A 20,863-nucleotide genomic window follows, 5' to 3' on the forward strand; every position below is an offset into this window, starting at 1 on the left:
GAGGGAGAAAAGGAGTCTTGTCTAATGAGTATTACAGTCTCAGATTTGCAAGATGGAAAAGGTCTGAAGCTCTGTTTCACAACAATGTCAGTAAACACTACTAATGCACTTAAAAATGGTTCTGATAGCTTTTATGTTGTGTGTCAATAAACTATATAAACTAGTATGATAATAAATAGGTCGTAAAATGTAAAACAAAGCTGTTCATGGTGAGAAGTGACCTGCTAGAAGTTCCAGTAGCCCCAGGCCCTACCAAGCTATCCTGAGAGCCTAGAGGATCAATATCTTGGCTCATCTGTAATCCATTTGCAGTTCCCTGGGCATCTCTGCTATAGGCAGAGGGTAACCACTGATGTAAGGCAAAAGTATAGCATTTCAAGATTTGATTTGCAGAGAGATGGGTTTGGTGGCTCTGAAAAGGATAGGTTTTGTAGTTCTGAGTTAGAGGTAGGTGATTATTTGGGAGATGTTCATACAACTCAAGATCAGGGTCTTCAGAAGTAAAGACAGGACTAAGGCAGTAGCAGGGTGATGGCGTTTGAAACTTGAGAAACATAGCAGTGGCAACCTGTGCAAGGAATTTGAACTGAGAAATAGGACAACCAGGTTAATATTTGAAAGACATTTCTGTGTTAGCAAAGAAGAGAATGAATGGGAATGGTGGGTGAAAGTGGAAATAGAATGACCAGTTGGGTGGCCTTTGTAGTGTCTGTCAAGAATCTTTTCCTTAGATTGGTATTCTTCAGATGGTATTTAATGGTCTACACAGGGACAGTTCTGGATCTGTACGACAGTAAGTGTTTTTGTATGACTACTGTGTTAATATCATTTGGGACTATCGAGACCCTAAATGAACTTTCCTCATGAGAAAGAACTCTTGAAATTCTTGGGTGTCTGCCATACCATATTGCTGTTTTGAAAAGGTGACCAAAAACAGTTCTTTGAACACAGATCATTGTTCTTTGTATCATGTGAGCCTAAGCCTCACATATAAATTCTTCAGAAGAGAGACTCTCAGGTCAAGAGAGATAATCACCTATTATTACATCGCCTCTATTTTTTTTAAGTGTATAAAGTCAGACATAAAATCTATCTTCTAGCTACTCATATCCCCCCTTCCAGATGTTAAAACTTTAGTCTTAAGCTTTTTAGTATAGTAGCCACTAACTACATGTGGCTGTTTAAGTATAAATTAATAGAAATTAAGTAAAAATTACAGTTCACTTTTTCAGTCATACTAATTACATTTCAGTGGCCACATGTACCTGCCTATTGGCTACCTAATGGACAGCACAGATACAGAACACCACCATCATTATGGAAAATTCTGTCATTATAAAGTGCTGCCCTAGCGAGAATCTTCCAGACTTTCTGCTTAGACAGTAAACATACATGCTGCTGGGATGTTTTGTTTCTCTATTTTACATTTTATATTATGGCCTCATTTTTGTAAAATGTACCTTCTGGAACTTTTTTGGTTAATTTTTAATGTCAGCTGTTTTGACAGTGTCAAAAAATGTCAATTTCTTTTTCAACCTGTGTATATAACTGTAGCATTTTTTTTTTTCTAATGCCTGTACAGTTATTTCAGTGAAGACTACCAGGTTTTAAACATTCCCCTATCAATGAACATTTAGAGTATTTCCAGTATTTTTGCTACAAGAAAATGTTCTAGTAAGCATCCTTATACATGCTTTACCTATGATGTTAATATTTCTGTATGTAAATTTCTGGGATTGGAATTGCTGGATAATAGAAATTCACATTTTAGTTGTTGAGCACAGTCACATAGTTAGTCTAAAAATTGGTCAGGTTTATTCCTGTCCATGGTAAACAGAAATGCTCATTTATACCCACACTTGTCATCTTCCTGTGTTATCAGTTTCTTTGCTTTTTGCTCTTCCAGTAAATGAAAAATGGTTCTTAGGTGATGCTAATGTTATTATCAGACTTTATCTGTGTTTTTTTTTAAAGCAACAAGTAATAGCAAGATTAAGCTGGTATTGGAAGAATTTACCTTAACTATAAGGAAAGTTTTCTCACAAGGACAATCATATTAGAATTGAATAAGTAAGGAAAATACTGAATTGGCTTTAGAATTTGCAGAAATTAGCTTTGGTGAGCAGTATTTATATACCTGCACCTTCATTTATGTTCCCTGTTCAGTTCAGTTCAGTTGCTCAGTTGTGTCCGACTCTTGCAGCACACCAGGCCTCCCTGTCCATCACCAACTCCTGGAGTTCACCCAAACTCACGTGCATCAAGTTGGTGATGCCATCCAGCCATCTTATCCTCTGTCGTCCCCTTCTCCTCCTGCCCCCAATCCCTCCCAGCATCAGAGTCTTTTCCAATGAGTCAACTCTTCGCATGAGGTGGCCAAAGTACTGGAGTTTCAGCTTTAGCATCATGCCTTCCAAAGAAATCCAAGGGCTGATCTTCAGAATGGACTGGTCGGATCTCCTTGCAGTCCAAGGGACTCTCAAGAGTCTTCTCCAACACCACAGTTCAAAAGCATCAATTCTTTGGCGCTCAGCTTTCTTCACAGTCCAACTCCCATATCCATACATGACCACTGGAAAAACCGTAGCCTAAGTCCTATCTAATATACAAAATATATTGTTGCCCTTAGTCAGTGACTTCCTTTAAAAAATAAAATGAGTAGAAAGAAGAATAGGGCATGTTAAATTTCTTCAAGTCTATAGTTTGTTTTTATCGTTTTTGTTAGGATGAGTCTAAAGATTTCTTAGATTTGGAGCAAAAGAAGCATACTTGTGTTTTTGTAACTATTTAGAGCAAGAAAAGTGAAAGTGTTAGTTGCTTAGTTGTCTTCAACTCTTTGCAAGTCTATGCACTGCTCTTCTCTCCATGGAATTCTCTGGGCAAGAATACTGGAGTGCGTAGCCATTCACTTCTCCAGGGGATCTTCTCGACTCCAGGATCAAACCTGGGTCTCTTGCATTGCAGGCAGATTTTTTTTTTTTTTTTTTACCATCTGAGCCTCCAAGGAAGCCCTTTAGAGCAAGAGGATACACTTTGTTTCTGCTTAAAGATATTTTCAGTTCTGTCCTTTTTTGAACTGTCAGAACATTTTCCTTGAGTGATATAGAAGGCCACTTATTTGATAACAGGAGTCCTTAGAAATCTGGAACTGGAAGGGGCCTTACAGACCTAGTCTGATTTAATCCTGGTGTTTTGAAAGAAACTGATGTTTGTTGAAAATGGGAGCCTCCTCATTTTAGATTGCTGCATATTTTTATGTGCTGAGAGGATATGCTAATATAAAATTTATATTCCCATTTTCCATTTCTTTAGAAATAGAAAAAGATGAATAATTCTGAGGCATAGGAAATGAAGTAGCTTCTCTATTCTTTAGTCTTTTTTTTTTTTTTTCCCCTTTGTATTGCTATGTGATGCTTTCTGTGGCTTGGCCAAGAATAGCCAACTAAAATTGTTGAACCTACGAATTATTTACAAGTTACAAGTTCTGGAGGTTGGTGCTCTTTATAGAAACAAGTACATTCTCTTTTTCCTGTTTTAGAAGAATGGAAATGAATTTGCTTCAATGCGAGTAAGATCTTTTCTTAGACCATGGAGATTAAATTTTCTTTTTCCTAACATTTAATGATTTCAGTTTCCCATTTAGTTTTCGATCTTGACATACTTATATTGAAGAAAGCAAATACTGTCAAATTAATTGCCCACTTCTAGAATTCATTTTCCTTTTTAGCTTCAGGTTCTTTTTAAATGTGAAACTATTACTCAGTTTATGAGGACAGACTGTTCAGAAGCAAATTGGAATAATGTATATTTTAAATTAAATAGAACTGTGAAAAGCAAAAGTTGAATTTCTCATTTAAGCTTTTGTTGGTAAAATAATTCATTCGTTGGAAATATACCTTAAAAGACATCTATTATTTTTTGATGCTTGAATTACAGTGTTTTCTCCATAGTTCGAAGGTTTCAGTGACTATAAATGACTGATGATATCAAGTGAGAAGCTGAACAGTTTTTTTAATACTAGTATAATCTAATCTCTTTAGGGAAAAAATTCTCCCTAGAGGAAGTTGTAGTTACATTTTATGTTTTAAAGCCATTGGTTTTATTCATTTACCTGATAAGGGTAAGAACAAGAATTTATGTTGCCAGTTATTCTAGACAGTTCAAAATAGTCCTCTTCAGTGATATGTATTAAAAAATGATTGAAAAGTCAAATTACTTGTCAATGAGGAGGTTGTTGCTTTTCATTACTAATAACTTCATTTTACTCGTGTTTATTTCTCTCTACATCATATAAGTTGATTGGAGATAAGCTTAGGAATTTTATTTAAATAGAGAGCAAGTATGATTCAAGGTGTGGTATAAAATATGAGTGAGGGGTAATTTTAGCAAATGAAGTAGTAATGACATAGTAATTATAACTAACATAGTAATCTAAACTGGCAAACTTCTTTTTATTGTTACTGTTTATTTATTTACTTTTTTAATTTGTTTTTGGCTGTCCTGGGTCTTCCTTGCTGTGCAGGCTTTTCTCTAGTTGTGGTGAGCAGGGGCTACTCTCCAGTTGCAGTGCACAGGCTTCTCAGTGCAGTGGCTTCTCTTGTCGCGGAGCACGGCCTCTAGAGCACGAGGGCTTCAGTAGTTGTGGCTCCCCTGCTCTCAAACACAGGCTCAATAGTCGTGTCTCATGTACTTGAAAGTGCCTTTTTTTTCAGTAGGCTGTACTGGAAATGAGGTGGGAAAGCCCAGTTGAAACATGGACATCTGAAATATTTGGCTTAGAGCTGATGCTGTCCTGCTGTGCTATAGTTGTAAAATCACTGCTTTAGGAGCAGCATCTGGCACATGAGTCATAGCACTAAAGTAACAAACCTAGGGAGGCAGTCTCATGATCTAATTGTAGATGTCTCCAATAGGCAATATTTGCCATTTCTTAGCTGTTTTGAGTATAACCTGTTTTATTCACTGTTGGCAAAAAGAATATTTGCATAATAGAATACAGACACATTTTGAGAATGATGTGGTTGTTCTTTTTTGTCTTCAAAATGATATGGTGTTTATTTGGGAACTCAGTGTTCTTTGTAATTGTTTTTTCTAGCCTACCAAAAAGTCAGGTTGAAAGTAAATGCTTAATTGAATGTATTGGTTTTTCTTTACTGATGCAAGATCTTTTTAAAGCAATGATACAAGTTTTGTTTTGAAATGTTGAAATATGCATTGTGCATGTGTGTGTGTGTGTGTATCTATCAGATACAAAGATCCATTAATCCATATTAGGCCAACTATATTGAGCAATATTTCTAGAGGATCTTTTTTTACATTGTCAGATTCTGCCATTTAGACTTTAATTAGAACAAAAATATTCTGTTTCTTCTGTTCTTAATCAAAACTAAAGCTAAAGATGGTTAATTATTTTTTCTGACTAAAATGGAATAGAGAATTATCAAAATTTATCAATATATATTTATAATTTTACATAGAAAACTTATTTACAAAAGATAGTTTTGATTTGGAATATAAAGTCTTTGTATATAAAGTTTATAAAAATAAAATGTTTTTGTATTTCTGTGGAAATTTAAAATATTTAGAATCAACATCTGATTTACTATATTTAAATATGTTAATTTAAATCCTGCTTCTTTTATAGGGATATATGGGGAAACCTTTGGGTACGAAGGTTATTTTCAAAGACTTGATGTCCTAAATGGATATAAATATTTAAGTACCTACGATGTTCTTGAAGATGCATATATGTGTGTGTGTAAGAGTTTGAGCACACACAGTATGTATATTCCTTGTCCTCCAAGGCTTAAATGTTTAGCTGTATTGACACGGTATTCATTTAAGATCAACCAGACAAGTTAACAACACAACAAATGACCCAACGCAATTTATAATTCTGAAAGGAAAATATAATCAAATGCTGTGGTTTCACAAGAGGGAAAGATCATTGATAGATGCAGTAAAACTTCATAAATAATTAATCCAAGTCCTGAAGGAGAAGGTGAATTTGGAGAGCTGGAGACAAATGGGAATACTTAAATTAGTTGACAGATAAGGGATAGGCAAATGCAGAGGGTAAGAATAAAGAAAGAGGGTGCTGTGTTTGGAGAGTAATCGTTTTAACAGCCATCAAGGGTGTGTATGTGCCAAGCACTGCTCTTTTAACTCTTAACAAAAATGGATACAGTTATTAACTCCATTTTGCTAAAGAGGAAGCTGAGAGGGAAGAGATTAAATTGCCTAAGGATATATGACCCCTCAGGGGTAAAGCTGGGTATCAAACCCAGGCAGGCTGACACCAGACACCTAACAGTTGTTCTGGACCTGTGCTGTCTCGTACTGTGCAGTGGAGCACTAGGAACATGTCTGGTCCCAGCTGAGATGTGCGCTGAGTGTAAAATACGTGTTGGATCTTGAAGACTTAGAGAACCAATGTGAAATAGCTCGTGAACAACTTAATAGTGATTACATATTGAAATGACGTTTGGGGCTATACATATTAAATAAAATATATTAAAGTTAACTTCACCTGTTTCTACTTTTTAAATATGGCTGCTAGTCAGTTTAGCAGGGCATGTGTGGCTTGTATTACATTTTTATTGGACCGTGCTGCTAAAGACTGCCCTCCAGTAAATGAAGAGGCTAATGAAGTGACAGAATAGAAATAAGGATGAGGGCAGGCAGAGGAAAACAGATTTTAGATCAGATTAGATTGGCATTGAAGTTTATCCTTGAAGCTAGTATTCTTCAGAGCGTCATCCATGGACAGCCTGCCTCACATTTTCAGGATGGGGTCAACCCTGAAACTTGAGTCATCCCTAATTCATTGTTTTAATCTCTTTGCAGAGATTTTAAGGTTCCCTAGAGAGGCCATGCTGCAGAAGAGACTCTAGCTCCAGTTTTGTAAAGGCAATGGATGTGGATGCCATTTTCTTAATATTCTGATCAGTGTTGTTGGGATACAGGCAGTTGATGACAGTGTCATTTAAAGGATTGCTTTCTAGAGATGAGGTGGTTACGACTTACTTATTTAATAAATGGGGGGATGGTAAATACTTAAAATTACCCCATAATTTATAGCCTAGCCTTAGACTGAAAAGCATGCTACTGGGCTCATTAGGTGAACTGGATGATTTGGTGGTTTGTGCGGTTTTGGGAATTCTACACTGGATCCTGATCACCCTAAAGAAGTTTATGTCTTGAGTGTCCATCCGTGATAGTACATTTTGTTAAACTGACTTCAGTTCAGTTGCTCAGTAGTGTCCGACTCTTTGCATCCCCATGGACTGCAGCACGCCAGGCTTCCCTGTCCATCACCAGCTCCCGGAGCTTACTCAAATTCATGTCCATAGAGTTGGTGATGCCATCTAACCATCTCATCCTCTGTCGTCCCCTTCTCCTCCCGCCTTCAATCTTTCCCAGCATCAGGATCTTTTCAAATGCGTTACATCGGACTTACATCTTTTCAAATGAGTTTCAACTGACTTACATCTCAACACATACAAGAGTTAGGACTTTCAAATCACCCTGGCTTATAGAAGGTTTTGATCTATTTATTCTAACAGACCATCATCTTTTGATGTCTTATTTCTTCCTGTTATGTAGAAATTTATAGACCTTAAAGTTTTGTAGTAAATGTTCCTTACTGACATTAAATGGCCCAGTTCTCAAATGTAAAACACATTGCTCTTGTTATTCACAAATTTGATCAATAATCAATTAAAATATACTGATAATGACATGGATTGAAGAAGAGCATCCCTCATAGAAAAGTTACCAGAAGGAAAGACCACCTGAATAAAATTTTGTATATGAATGGCATCTTTATTAGACATTCAGCAGCTATTTTTTCAATATAAACTTCTTTTGAAGATTGTGCTTGACCTGCTTTCATATTTGAGGACATAAGAAATAACCTTGGTAAGGTACTACGATTCTGATACTTCAACAGTAGCTGTCAAATAGCAGCCTGCAAAACAGTATCAGATGAATTTTAACTGAAGTCAGGAGGCTACAAACTTTACATCACTGACACTGAGTAACAGTAGCCAGAAGGTAGTACCTTATTTACTGATGTTTCCATCTTTGGTTTTTTTTTTTATGTTTCTCATTTTTAAGTTGACTAAAATTTGGAGTCCATTTTCTTACATTATTATAAATAATACTGAGAATTCTAAACCAACCTTCAAAAATATCTTTAACCTCTCCAAGTAACAGTTCTGTTTTTCACCTTCACCTTCCTTTAACCTTTTTGTACCATGACCCCTTTTGGAAATGTATTCCTGTGACAGTGGGAGGTGCCTGATTAGTTTTTCTTTGCCTCCAGTTAATAGAAATTCCCCAGGCAGAGACATTGAGACATGGGTAAACCGTCATGAGCACCACTGTTTTGTAAAAAGAAGGTATTTCTCAAGAGTTTTTTTTCTTCCTGGAATGTTTTGAATTGTGCTTTATGGAGAGAACTGGGTCTCGGCAGGGGCTGATAATCAAAATTTCTGCTGTCTTCTCCTGATTGAATGAGTCATTTGTGAATGGAGCTGGGTACTTTTTTACCAGTATGGAGGAGAAATAACACATTTTTTATAGTTTTCTTTTCAACAGCATTCAACAGAGGTTATGTGCACAGACTAAGCTCTTTGAAGGCTTATTTTGCTTTTGTATGTCCAGCACTTAGCACAGGGCCCAACACAGAAGAGATGCTGGGTTGTGTTTGTTGAATGCATGAATGAATACATGATTAGCTGGCCTTCATGAAGTACTTTAAATTCTGCATGCTTTTCCAGAGAGTGTGGTAATTTGATATTTCTATAGCAGTTTTAACATTGAATTGTGGACCTTAGAGCAATAAGCTTTACTACACATTTTGCTCTCTCGTACAAAAGACATTATCAGTCGGATGGCCTAGTTACCATCAGCCCATAAGAAGATAGTTGCTTTCTATGCAGTAGAAAAATGAGCAGACTAAAGGGATTGCCTAGCAAATTTAGATTGCCAAAGAGCAACTGTAGTTTTCCAAGTTACAAAAAAGAAATTTCCAAGGTTCAATATCACGGGAATATTTCCATGTTAATGTAATGAAATCTTGCTTTTGGTCTTACTTGTAAGCCCCACTGTTTCCTAATCTTACTCTTATTCACAGGCCATAGGAGTAAGTATGGGAGAATACTAGGCAGCGTGGGCTCTGAAACTCAGGCAGAACTGGATTCAAACCCCGCCCCTCCATTTAATCCTCTGGATTTTAGGCAAGTGATGTAAACTAGGCAATCTGCTTTTCTCTGTAAAAAGAGAGAGATAGGGGATCCTTGTGCTTATGTGAATTAATGTCAATAAAGCATTTAAGCATATAGAAATGCTGAAAACATGTTAGTTGTTGTTATGATAACCTCTGTCTGAATGGCTTTTTTTTTTTTTTTTTTGTCTCTTTGCCTTTGAAAAGTTTCTAGCCACTTAAAAAAAAAAATCTGTGGATCATTTTTAAAGTCTTTATTGAACTGGTTACAATATTTGGCCCCAAGGCACGTTGTCATCTTAGCTCCTTGAACAGGAATCATACCTGAAGCCCTGCATTAGAAAGCGAAGTCCTAACCACTGGATCACCAGCGAAGTCCCTCTAGCCACTTTTTATAAGATTTCATTTAAGATGACTCCTCCCTGTAGTTTTTGGTCTCTTTTACGGCCTCATCTGAGTTTCCATAGTAGTCAGTAGTCAGTTACAGCCATCACCATAACGATTACTTGTTTGTCTCTTAGATCACAGATTCTTTAAAAAGAAAAGGAGTTCATATGTTTGTATTTTTCTCTGTTTCTACTACAGGATTTGGCACAGGGTATTTAACAGAACATTTGTTAAATTGTTCAATTGATGTGTGTATGGAAATCTTCTATTAGTTGTACAGTGTTAAATAAATGATTAGTATTATGTTATACCTAGCAGTGTGCTTGGCACATTATAAAGTAGCTATTTGGTGTTTAAGTACCAAAGACAGGGATATTGCCACAGAGCTAATTGAGCAACGATTTCAAGTACCAGACTGTAACTTTTATCATCTAATATATAGTTGATTTTAGCAGCTTTTGGAACGTTGTAGATAAGTGGAAGTTCTTTTTGCTTCCATCCTCCTGTCAGCAGATAACATGTTCACTCCCATCTTTTAGGTTGCTTCTTCCTCCAGAATTTTGAGGCTAATTGGTTTAAATACAATATTTTATTTATATTTTGTAGTATTTTAATAGCTAAATCCTGATGACTGGTATTAAGAACTTACTATGTTGGGAGAATGACATTGAAACATGTCTAATATCATATGTGAAACTAATTGCCAGTCCAGGTTCGATGCATGATACAGGATGCTCGGGGCTGGTGCACTGGGATGACCCAGAGGGATGGGATGGGGAGGGAGGTAGGAGTGGGGTTCAGGATGGGGAACACGTGTACACCCGTGGCGGATTCATGTTGATGTATGGCAAAACCAATACAATATTGTAAAGTAATTAGCCTCCAATTAAAATAAATTTATATTAAAAAAGAACTTATTATGTATCAGGTACTGGGGACTTAGCATGCTGATGGCAATCCCACTAACCGTAGGTACTGTCATTTTCTATGATGTTACGGTAAAAGAGCTAAAGCTTATGAATACGGGGTAACTGTTCTGGGTCACAGAGCTGATAAGGGCTGGATCCAGGATGAACCTAGGTAATCTGATTCTGGGGCTAAACTTATAATTAGACAACTATCTGCTCTTTTCACACTTAGGGAAACTTTGATTTGTTTTTTAATTTGATTTGAAGTCATACATATAGAGTATCTGGTGTTTGGTTCAGAATATTAATAGTTCCTTTAAAAATGATAGTTTTATTCATTCTCTTCTGATATGATATAAAATAAATTCAAAGATAATTATATAAAAATGTACTCATTAATTTGGGATTTTTTTTTTCATTTTTTAAAAAATTTGACTGTGCTGGGTCTTTGTTGCGGCACGTGGGCCTTCTCTACTTGCTGTGCGTGGGCTTAGTTACCCTGTAGCACGTGGGATCTTAGTTCCTTGACCAGGGATCAAACCCTCATCTCCTGCATTGGAAGACAGATTCTTAACCAGTGACTACCAGGGAAGCCCCCAGTTTGGGATTTTTAATTCCCCATTGCAGTGGTGGTTGGACATCTTATTTTAATCCAAGGCAGTGTTATCATGTATAAGAATTCCCACAGTGTCAGGAAAAGGTGGAAAATAGTAGACCAATCTGGTTTCAAAATTGTTTTCTTAATCTTTGATACATTATCTTATTAAAACACTTTTAAAGATATCTGTGTGAAATTTTAGGTGTGTTTTTGGCCACTATGTACATTTAACTTGTCTAATATATGAAGTAACAGATACTTGTCATTTTAAGATTTTTTAAAAAGTCACCTTTGCAGTTTGATTTAAATGTGGGTAAACTTGATGTCCAATATCTTAAAATCCAACCAACTCGCACACTTTTACTATCACATAGTGGAAATCCGGGTCAGATGTTTCCTGAATATTATTACATATAGCAAAATCCTGACCTAGTATAGTATAGTTTACCGTTGTTTTCTTCCTTAATATGAGGTTGGTTCTATTATGTTTAGAGGAAATGTTTTTAAAATAACTTAAGCTCTATATTTTACGTAGTAAGCACTTTTCATCTTTTTCAAAACAGGTAAATCAAACTGGGAAGATGATGGTTGGGGAGCATGGGAAGAATCAGAACCCCAAGAACCTGTAAGTCTGCAAAAATATGCATGCTTTTTGATAGTGGCATTTTCCTTTTGTAATGATGGTGACATATTTCAGTGTTAGGTCAACATTTTAAAATCGTTATCAAGAACATTTTTTGCTTAATCAATAGTACTTAAGTAGATGCCTGTTCTTAAGGATTTAATGAAATTTTATAGCTCAGTCATTGGGCTCAGTGGAGAATAATTGTTTTAGGATTCTTTCTCCTTCATTGGTTATTCTTTCAGACTCTTGAATTTATTCATTCAACATAGATTTGTTAAGTGCCCACCATATTCTAGGTGTTGGGAGTATAGCATTGAGCAAGTAAACAGAGTCCCTGTGTGTAGTGTATTTTCACCTATAGATAATAGAAAATCTAACCTACACTGGCTTAAATAAGAGGGATACTTATTAGCTCACATAAAAGGAAGTCAGAGATACTATGTATTCCCAGATGGGTTGACGAGGCAATTCAACTATGTCATCAAAGACTCACGTTCTATTCTGCATACACCATGTTGACTTCATCCTAAAGCTTGTTGCTCTCACAGGTGTGGTGGGGCAACTTGTTTTTTCATTCCTGCCCAGAGAGAGAAAAAGGCTGGGGCTTTTCATAGCTTTCTTCCTTGCCTTTTATCTCCTTGGCTCATTTCTGAACTAGCTACTAGCAAGGTATATGAGATTTTCGTCAGTCAATCATATCAGTCATTCCTGAAGTTGGAGGATAGAGGGTCAGCTTTTCCTGAGGCCCATGGCTGCACAGGGGAGGAGTTGATACCTGAACAAAATCAGGGTTTAGTTTTTTTTTGTTTTTTTGTTTTTTTAAGAAAGAGAAATGAACCTATATACTGGATAGGTCTTATCATCCCTGTGCCCAGCTGGCGAGAGAGGGGAAAAAATTTCTTTTTAAGGTACATGAAAAATATCAAATGGTGGTAGTAGAGAATGCAAATGGTGATGTAACAACTGTAGATTGGGTGGCCTGGGAAGGTGTTTAGGAGGATGTGACTTTAAGCTGAGGTTTGAAAGATGGCGGGGAATCGGCGAAGTATAGGTCTGGCAAAGAGCATCGCAGGCCAGGGCAACAGCTCATGCAAAGGCCCTGTGGCAGGATGGGCTTGGTATTAGAAGGAAGGTAGAGAAGGCCAGTGGGGCTTGGCAGGACTGAGGTGGCTACAAGAGGGGATTAGAGAAGCAAACCAGCCTGATTAAAGACTTCATGAATTTGAAGTTTATTCTAAATGCAATAGGAAACCACATTGATCTGATTCCTTATTGTTCATCTTGCTGCTGTTTAGAATAGATTGAAGTAGGGAGCAAAAGTGGAAGCAAGGAAAACCAATTAGGAGGCTGCTAGAGGAGTTTAGTTGAGAAATGATGGTGACTTGCATTAAGATAGAGAAAATGAGAAATTGGTAGATTCAGGATGAGTTTGAGAGATAATGCTAAGACATTCCTATGAATTGGCTGTGAGGTATGAGGGGGGAAGGAAGAACCTAGATTTAATTTCTTTAATCTGGGGCATAGTGTATAGTAGATAAAGTATAACAAGATGTTGCTGCTCCCTAAAGCTGAGTAATAGGTACCATTCTCTTTATTTTTGTCAATCTTTGAAACTGTCCATAATAAAAGGTCTTTGAAAATCCTTCCAGATATTTGGCTTGAGCTACTGAATGCATGGTGTATCACTTACCTTGTTGGGAAAGACAAAAAGAATAGATGTGGAGGAGAAATGAGAGAGCATCATGTTGTGAGCAGCAGAGCATGTAAATGTCATATAGAGTTGTAGCAAAGCTCCAAGGGGAGATGCAGAACAGGGAACCATTTCAGAGGACCTCAAGGAGGATTGGGATGCGGTGCAGCTCAAGGAACTTAGTTATCCCATCACCTCCGCAAACACCACCTTGTCCCTCTCTGCTCTAGTCCTGTGTCAACAGGAAGACTCAGTTATACTGTCTCTGCATTTGCTAATAAGACTGACTTACTCATAACTTAGACTCTAGATTGTCTTCAATTCTTTCTCCTTTTCATTTCACCCTCAGAGCTCATATGAGGATTTTACTGAGTCTGTTCTTCAGCATCCAGTGTAGGATATTTGGGTGGGGGTGTGCAGTGCGTAGATTTATGTGAGGTCAGGGACTTCCCTGGTGGTCCAGTGGTTAGGACTTCTTGCTTCTGCTGCAGAGGGTATGGGTTCTATCCTGATCTGGGAACTAAGATCCCGTATGCCACATGGTGTGGCAAAAAAAAAAGAGGAAAACTACAGAAAAATAAGCTGGTGCTGAGTTTTGGTGCCTATTTAGAGGCCCAGAGGCCCTCCCTCATCTTAAAGAGTTTACTGGTCCATTTGGAATGGATTTTTACTTGTGAATGACGCAGTTGGGGATTTGTGTGCAAGGCTAGTTCTCCTTACAAAGATCTGCTACATCTTCCCTGATAATATTACTGGGGTGGGTTCACTGATTGTGTGTCATAGACCCGCTTTTTGGTTTTGCCTTCCTTAAGCTCACAGGTTCTCATGGCGTATAAGCCAACATAGGAGAAAATGGGACTTGCTGGTGGCTCAGACAGTAAAGAATCCACCTGCAATGTGGGAGACCCGGGTTCTATCCCTGCGCCAGGAAGATCCCTTGGAGAAGGAAATGGCAACCCACTCCAGTATTCTTGCCTGGGGAATTCCATGGACAGAGGAGCCTGGTGGGCTGCAGTCCATGGGATCACTACAGGCTGGGGTCAGAGAAGTAGGCAGGCCTGGTAAGTCTTTGTGAATTTGAAGTTTATTCTACCTGTGATCAGAAACCACACTAATTTCTGGTTTTTGAAGCTCACCTTGGCTGCTCTGTGTGATAGGTTACCTCCCATGCTCATAAAGGTCATGGGTTGTTTATTGTTCAGTACTTCATTTTGATGTTGCACCTTCCCAGCTGATCCTGGTGACATGGACAATGACAGCCTAGTTAGACTGTGTGAGTGTTACCAACCTCCTTTGAATCTGACATGTAAGTATGTTGTCTTCTCTTTATTGGGAAGGTGATCCTAAATCTAGGGATGACATAGCTTAACTGTTTCAGTTAAAAGCCAAAATATGCTTCTACTCCTTCTGAAAACACATGAAATTACTCACATGTGAGCACGGCTTGATTCACATAAAAGTTGAGTATTCACAAGTGACCCTTGGGAACGAGGGTGGCTTTTTCTCTTTGTCTTGATGGATTTGCTCACACTGTGGACTTGAAATGCAGCAAGTAAGGCAGTATAGTTAGGCCTTGTTGACAACAGTTTGGGGGTACCAGTCATTCCTGTTTGAACCCTTTGCCCTGTCATGGTCTCATATATATGGTGAGGGAGAAGGTATTTGGATGACAACAAAAGTGGGCTAGAACACTAAGGCAGTTATTCAGATGTTCAAGTCATCCTGCAGTGTTTAAGAGAGCTTCTTTGAATTTGGATCCAGTCTTCAAAACAAGACAACATGGCACTGTGGCCAGGGAAAAGGATGTGACCTCTGCCTGACACAGCAGCAGCATCTAGAACTTTCTCTGTGTAGCATCATTATGAAGTTCTGTTGAGAAAAATTTTATAACCAGGACTATTAGTAATTTTACTCAGCTGAAGCAAGAGACTTCTGTTACTTCTGCTACCATCTACAGTGATTAACAACTCCAAAGGCACAGCCAGCTCCAGGGGCCTAGCAAGAATCAAGAGTGCATTTTGTCGAATGTGTGAAATGCAGAAGTGGCACGCTATAGTCAGGGTAGTAGGTGTAACCACCTAGTTGGAATGGAGAGGGAACTTCCTACCCTCTCTTGTCGTGTACAGACAGCAAACCCAAACCCTGCCTTCCATGAGTCCCTTGAAAGTTCTTGTTCACATTCAAGATGAGTGAAGTGAAAGTCACTCAGTCATGGTCTGATTCTTTGCGACCCCATGAACTACACAGTCCATGGAATTCTCCGGGCCAGAATACTGGAGTGGGTAGCCTTTCCCTTCTCCAGGGGATCTTCCCAACCCAGGGATCGAACCCAGGTGTCCCACATTGCAGGCGGATTCTTTACCATCTGAGCCATAAGGGAAGCCCAAGAATACTGGAGTGGGTAGCCTCTCCCTTCTCCAGGGGATGTTCCCGACCCAGAAATCAAACTGGGGTCTCCTGCATTGCAGGCAGACCTGAGCTATCAGGGAAGCCCTTAAAGATGAGAGAGACCACTTCTTCCGATCCTTAAAGATGAGAGAGAACAGGATTGAAGAAGTGGAGTGGCTTTAAGTCAGGGTGCTGTCACTATCAAAACAATGAGAGGCTTCTCCACCAATTGCCATTGGCAGTTACTGTGACTAGCAGAGTAATGAAAGTAGGCTTTCATTCTTGTTTAGTCTGACATTAAGAGACGAGTCGTGTTCTGGTCTTCAGGAGGCTGCAGTGGTGTGTCCGTGAACCACAGAGAAGGGTACCTAAGAGTAAAGTATGGCAGCCTCTGCCACTGACTGCCGACCTGAAGGCCAGCTCACTGCTATTGAGTCCAGCAAAAGAGCTATAAAAAGTCAGAGTGCTTTTAATCTCCAGGAGACTGTCAACTCTTTGATAGTAGTTTATTTTTATGGCAGAAGGGAGTAAAAAGCTTTTGTAATCAGAGAGATTTAGTACCAGGGGTCTGGATAAGGCTTTGCTAAAGAAAGAGAAAGCCTCTTTAATTTTGCTTCTGGGGTGTCAAGTAGAACGAGGATTCAGTGAAGAAAGCATAATCTAGTATCTATTATCATCAATAGCCAGCCGCGTCCAAGAAGGCATTCATCTGTATGGCAGGCTTTGGAACTTTAAGCATGACTTCCATTATAGAAAAGGACAAATGTCCTTCTCCTGTAGATATTTCATGCCTTTGTTAGTCTCTTCGGCTGCCATAACAGAATACTGCAGACTGGGTGGCTTAAACAACAGAAATTCATTTTCTCACAGTCCCAGAGGCTGGAATCCCAAGGGCAGGGTGCCATCCGGGTTGGTTTCTGATGAGACTCTTCTTCCTGGCTTGCAGGCGGCTGCGTCCTTACCTGGCCTTTCCTCTGTGTGTGAAGACAGAGAGTGGGTTCTGGTGTTTCTTCCTCTTATAAGGATACCAATGTAACAGGTTGGGGCTGTGCCCTTAAGACTTTATTTCACCCTAATTGCCTCATTAAAGGCCCATCTTCAGATAGTCACGTTGAGGGTTAGAGCTTGTGAATTTGGGGGTGGGATACAAATCAGTCCTAACAGTGCCCCAAATAACAGATCCATATCAGGTGTAACTTTTATGTCTAGAAGTGCATTGAATAAGGTTAAGAAGTTCCTCCTCACCCGTGAGTAAGTACACTAAAAGATTGAAAGACAAACAGAATAGGTTTTCAGGATGGAAGAAAAGGCTAAACAAAGATCTTTCCCCATATTGAATTCTAAGTTGGCATCATGACAGATAGTACCTGACTGGGGTAAATGGGGAAAGAAGATATTGTACTGTAATACCTATCACTTAATGATGTATGACAGATAATAAATTGTATTTTTTACAGTGTTATAATGGGCTTCCCTGGTGGCTCAGATGGTAAAGAACCCACCTGCAATGTGGGAGACTTGGGTTCGATCCCTCGGTTGGGAAGATCGCCTGGAGGATGGCAATCCACTCCAGTATTCTTGCCTGGAGAATCCCCATGGACAGAGGAGCCTGGCGGGTTACGGTCCATGGGGTTGCAGAGTTGGACACGACTGAGCAACTATGCACAGCACAGCACAAGGGCTTTTAGTTGGGGTATAGTTTTCTCTTTGGGAAGGAGGTGATACTTTGCTGAGCCTCATGCTGTAATGGGAATTGAGCTTCCCAGGTGGTGCTAGTGGTAAAGAACCCACCTGCCAGTGCAGGAGATACAAGAGACACGAGTTCGATCCCTGGGTCAAGAAGATCCCCTGGAGAAGGAAATGGCAACCTACTTCAGTATTCTTGCCTGGAAAATCCTATGGACAGAGAAGCCTGGCAAACTACAGTCCATGGGGTCACACAGAGTCAGATATGACTGAAGCTACATATAATGCATGCAAGGGCTTTTAGTTGGGGTGTAATTTTTTGCTTTGGGAGTAAGGTGCTATTTTGCTCAGCCTCATGCTATAAAGAGAGTTGAGGCAGTGGGAAGAAACTTGCCAGATTAATTTAATTTTAACTAGCAAGGCAGATTGAATGAGCTTTCTTTCATTAAAACCAAAGGGTTGGAAGTACAGAATCAAGGATTAGCTTGACAGCAGTTTCTAGAACAGGAACACAAAAAGTCTTGGGTTAAGGTCCTCAGTTAAGGTAGGCAGCATGGGAAATTTCCATTCAAAAAGACACTCTAGGACTTTGTTCCATCTGTTTTACAGAAGGTGATAGCATGCCGTTTACAGAGGCACTACTGATTTCACACATTAATGGGAATATAAGCATGCTGGCCAGATAGAGGCCCCAGAGGAGACAGCACGACCTGATTAGAGATTCTTAGAGCATTAGTGAAAGTGTTAGTTGCTCAGTCCTGCCGGACTCTTTGTGACTGCATGGATTGTAGCCCGCTCCTCTGTCCATGGGCTTCTCCAGACAAGAATATTGGAGTGGGCTGCTATTCCCTTCTCCAGGAAATCTTCCCAACCCAGACCTCCCACATTGGAGGCAGATTCTTTATCATCTCAGGCAATAATCTGGGGTAATGCTGGAAAATATCTTGCCTTATTTTAGTGCCAGTGGACTCTGGTGCCATCTGGCACAGAAGAGCCATAAGCACGGGCTGGGCCAGAGGCAGGAGAGCACCCACAGGATGCTGCGGGCACGCCCCAGGCTCTCCTGTGAGGGGTGTGGTCGCAGAGGGTCTCTTTCCTAAGGTGGGCCTCATCAGGACTTTGGACTATTAGAAACACTTTTGTTTCCCAGTGTCCTTCCTCTCCACATTAACACGAAGCTGGGTTTAGCCTAGTGCTTCTCAACTGGGGGTGATTTCGCCACTGAGGGGACATTTGGCAATGTCTCGAGACACTTTGGCTTGTCATAGCTTGGGGGGAGGTGCTAACTGGAGGGATGCTGTGAGGTGTCTTACAGGGCACAGGGCATCCTCCAAAACTGGATTGGCCACCCAAAATGTTAGTCATGCTGGAGTTCAGGAATAGAAATCATGGAAAGCCCGTGGTTTTTTGTGTAACTGTCTCAGCCTTTCTTCCCACCTTTACCCCCTTTTGTTCTCTGAAATTTCTTGGCCTCGTTTGGGGGCTTCTAAGCTTTTGGTCTTGTAAATCAACCATACCTCAATATAAAAAATAAAGTTATTTAATTTTTTTTAAAAAGGAGGGGGGAATAAACCCTTTTTATCTTTATGGCCATGAGTTTGGTTTTAGTAGATTCCGGTGGAGTGGTTTGCTCGTATGAAAAGTGCAGCTAAAGAACTGTTCACCAGCAAACAGTGTAAGCTGTTCCTGGGTCTTAGGCCACAGACCAACCAACAGTCCAGGCTCAGTCTTAGTGGCAATATTAATGCCTAAATATTTAAGAGCAACCTATTTTTAGTCTCCATATTTAGTCTCCATATTTTAGTCACCACTTTTCCTTGCTCTCGACAGGTGTTCATTTTAGTTCAAATCTGGACTCCTCAGGCATTCCTGCAGGCTAGATTCTGGGAGTTGGTTTTACATAGTGATGGCCCTCTGGTCTTCTGGCAGGGAGAGAGGGACAGCGACTGAGTATGAGGAGTCAGGGCGGGGATCTAGGGACCTGCCTCTGCCTAAGCACTTTTTCAACCAACACTTCTGACTTTAGCCACTCTTTGCTCTCCCTTCCACAGGGAGCTGGCACCAATTCCTAAGCCTGTTGGCAGTTTTGCAGTGCAACTGGAGTTGCTTCTCAGCTTTCCCCGGCATCACTTTAGTGGGAGTTAGTTTTCTAAGGACTGTAAAATCAGTTACCTCCTGTCCATCTGCTTTCTAGTTCTCAAATTTTAGTGATTTTTCTCCTCTTGTTCTTTTTGCCCATACTTGAAGCAAACTCTTTTCCTGCTGGTTTTAGTGGGGTTGAGAGTGCTGGGGAAAGTGAGAGTAAAATTGATACATTTAGTTCTCTTTATGTCAAGGTCCATATAGATTTCATTTTTACATACTGTTCTAAGTCTTGCCTTTTCCATTTAGTGTAATGTGGAGGTTTTTCTGTGTCTCCATATTTAAATCATCTAGTTCTTTTAAAGTAGTACTATTTCATTGTCTAGATGTATTGTGATTGATTCAGGCACACCCCTATTGAGAGACATTTTATTATTTTCTTGTTCTTTTCTGTCACAGGCAGTGCTGTAATCATCTTTACATCTACTGTGCCTCTTTGGTTACACGTGTGTGCAGTATGATGACTGAAAGTCAGACTGCCGGAATTTCTATCCTGTCTTTGCCACTCAGTGACTGTAGAACCTTGGAAAAGTTCTATAACTTCTCTCAGTCCAGTTGCTGCTGCTAAGTCGCTTCAGTCGTGTCCGACTCTGTGCGACCCCATAGACGGCAGCCCACCAGGCTCCCCCATCCCTGGAATTCTCCAGGGAAGGACACTGGAGTGGGTTGCCATTGCCTTCTCCAATGCATGAAAGTGAAAAGTGAAAGTGAAGTCGCTCAGTCGTGCCTGACTCTTAGCGACCCCATGGACTGCAGCCTACCAGGCTCCTCCATCCATGGGATTTTCCAGGCAAGAGTACTGGAGTGGGGTGCCATTGCCTTCTCCAGTTACCTCATTCCTAAAGTGGGACTAATAGGATTATTAGTCATAGGATTATAATTATAGGATTATTAGGAGGATGAAATGAGAAGTGCTTAAAATAGTACCTGGAACATACACAGTATGTGCCTCAGTAAATGTTACCCATTCTTATTCTTCCTTTAGAATAAATTCCTAAAAGGTATACATGTTGTTGTTGTTTTAGTTATTACTAAGTCATGTCTGACTCTTTTGCCATCCCATGGTCTGTAGCTCGCCAGTTTCCATCCAAGGGATTTCCCAGGTAAGAATTCTGGAGTGGGTTGCCATTTCCTTCTCTAGTTGACCTTCCTGACCCAGAAATGGAACCCATGTCTCCTGCATTGGCAGGCAGATTCTTTACCATTGAGC

At 39.6% G+C, this 20,863-nt stretch overlaps 1 protein-coding gene across 2 annotated transcripts in view; it reads left to right on the forward strand.

The window, feature by feature from the left end:
* RAB3GAP2 (RAB3 GTPase activating non-catalytic protein subunit 2) overlaps positions 1-20,863 on the forward strand; it is a 106,072-nt gene that overhangs the window by 9,768 nt on the left and 75,441 nt on the right. For both annotated transcript variants that reach the window (XM_086342731.1, XM_086342732.1), the window contains exon 2: positions 11,686-11,747. In XM_086342731.1, the coding sequence (XP_086198857.1) occupies positions 11,686-11,747 (62 nt within the window). The remainder of the gene's footprint in view (positions 1-11,685; positions 11,748-20,863) is intronic.

Source organism: Bos grunniens, chromosome 16, assembly GCF_055505025.1.
Source record: "Bos grunniens cultivar Pamir isolate PY7600 chromosome 16, Bosgru_T2T1.0, whole genome shotgun sequence".
NCBI lineage: Eukaryota > Metazoa > Chordata > Mammalia > Artiodactyla > Bovidae > Bos > Bos grunniens.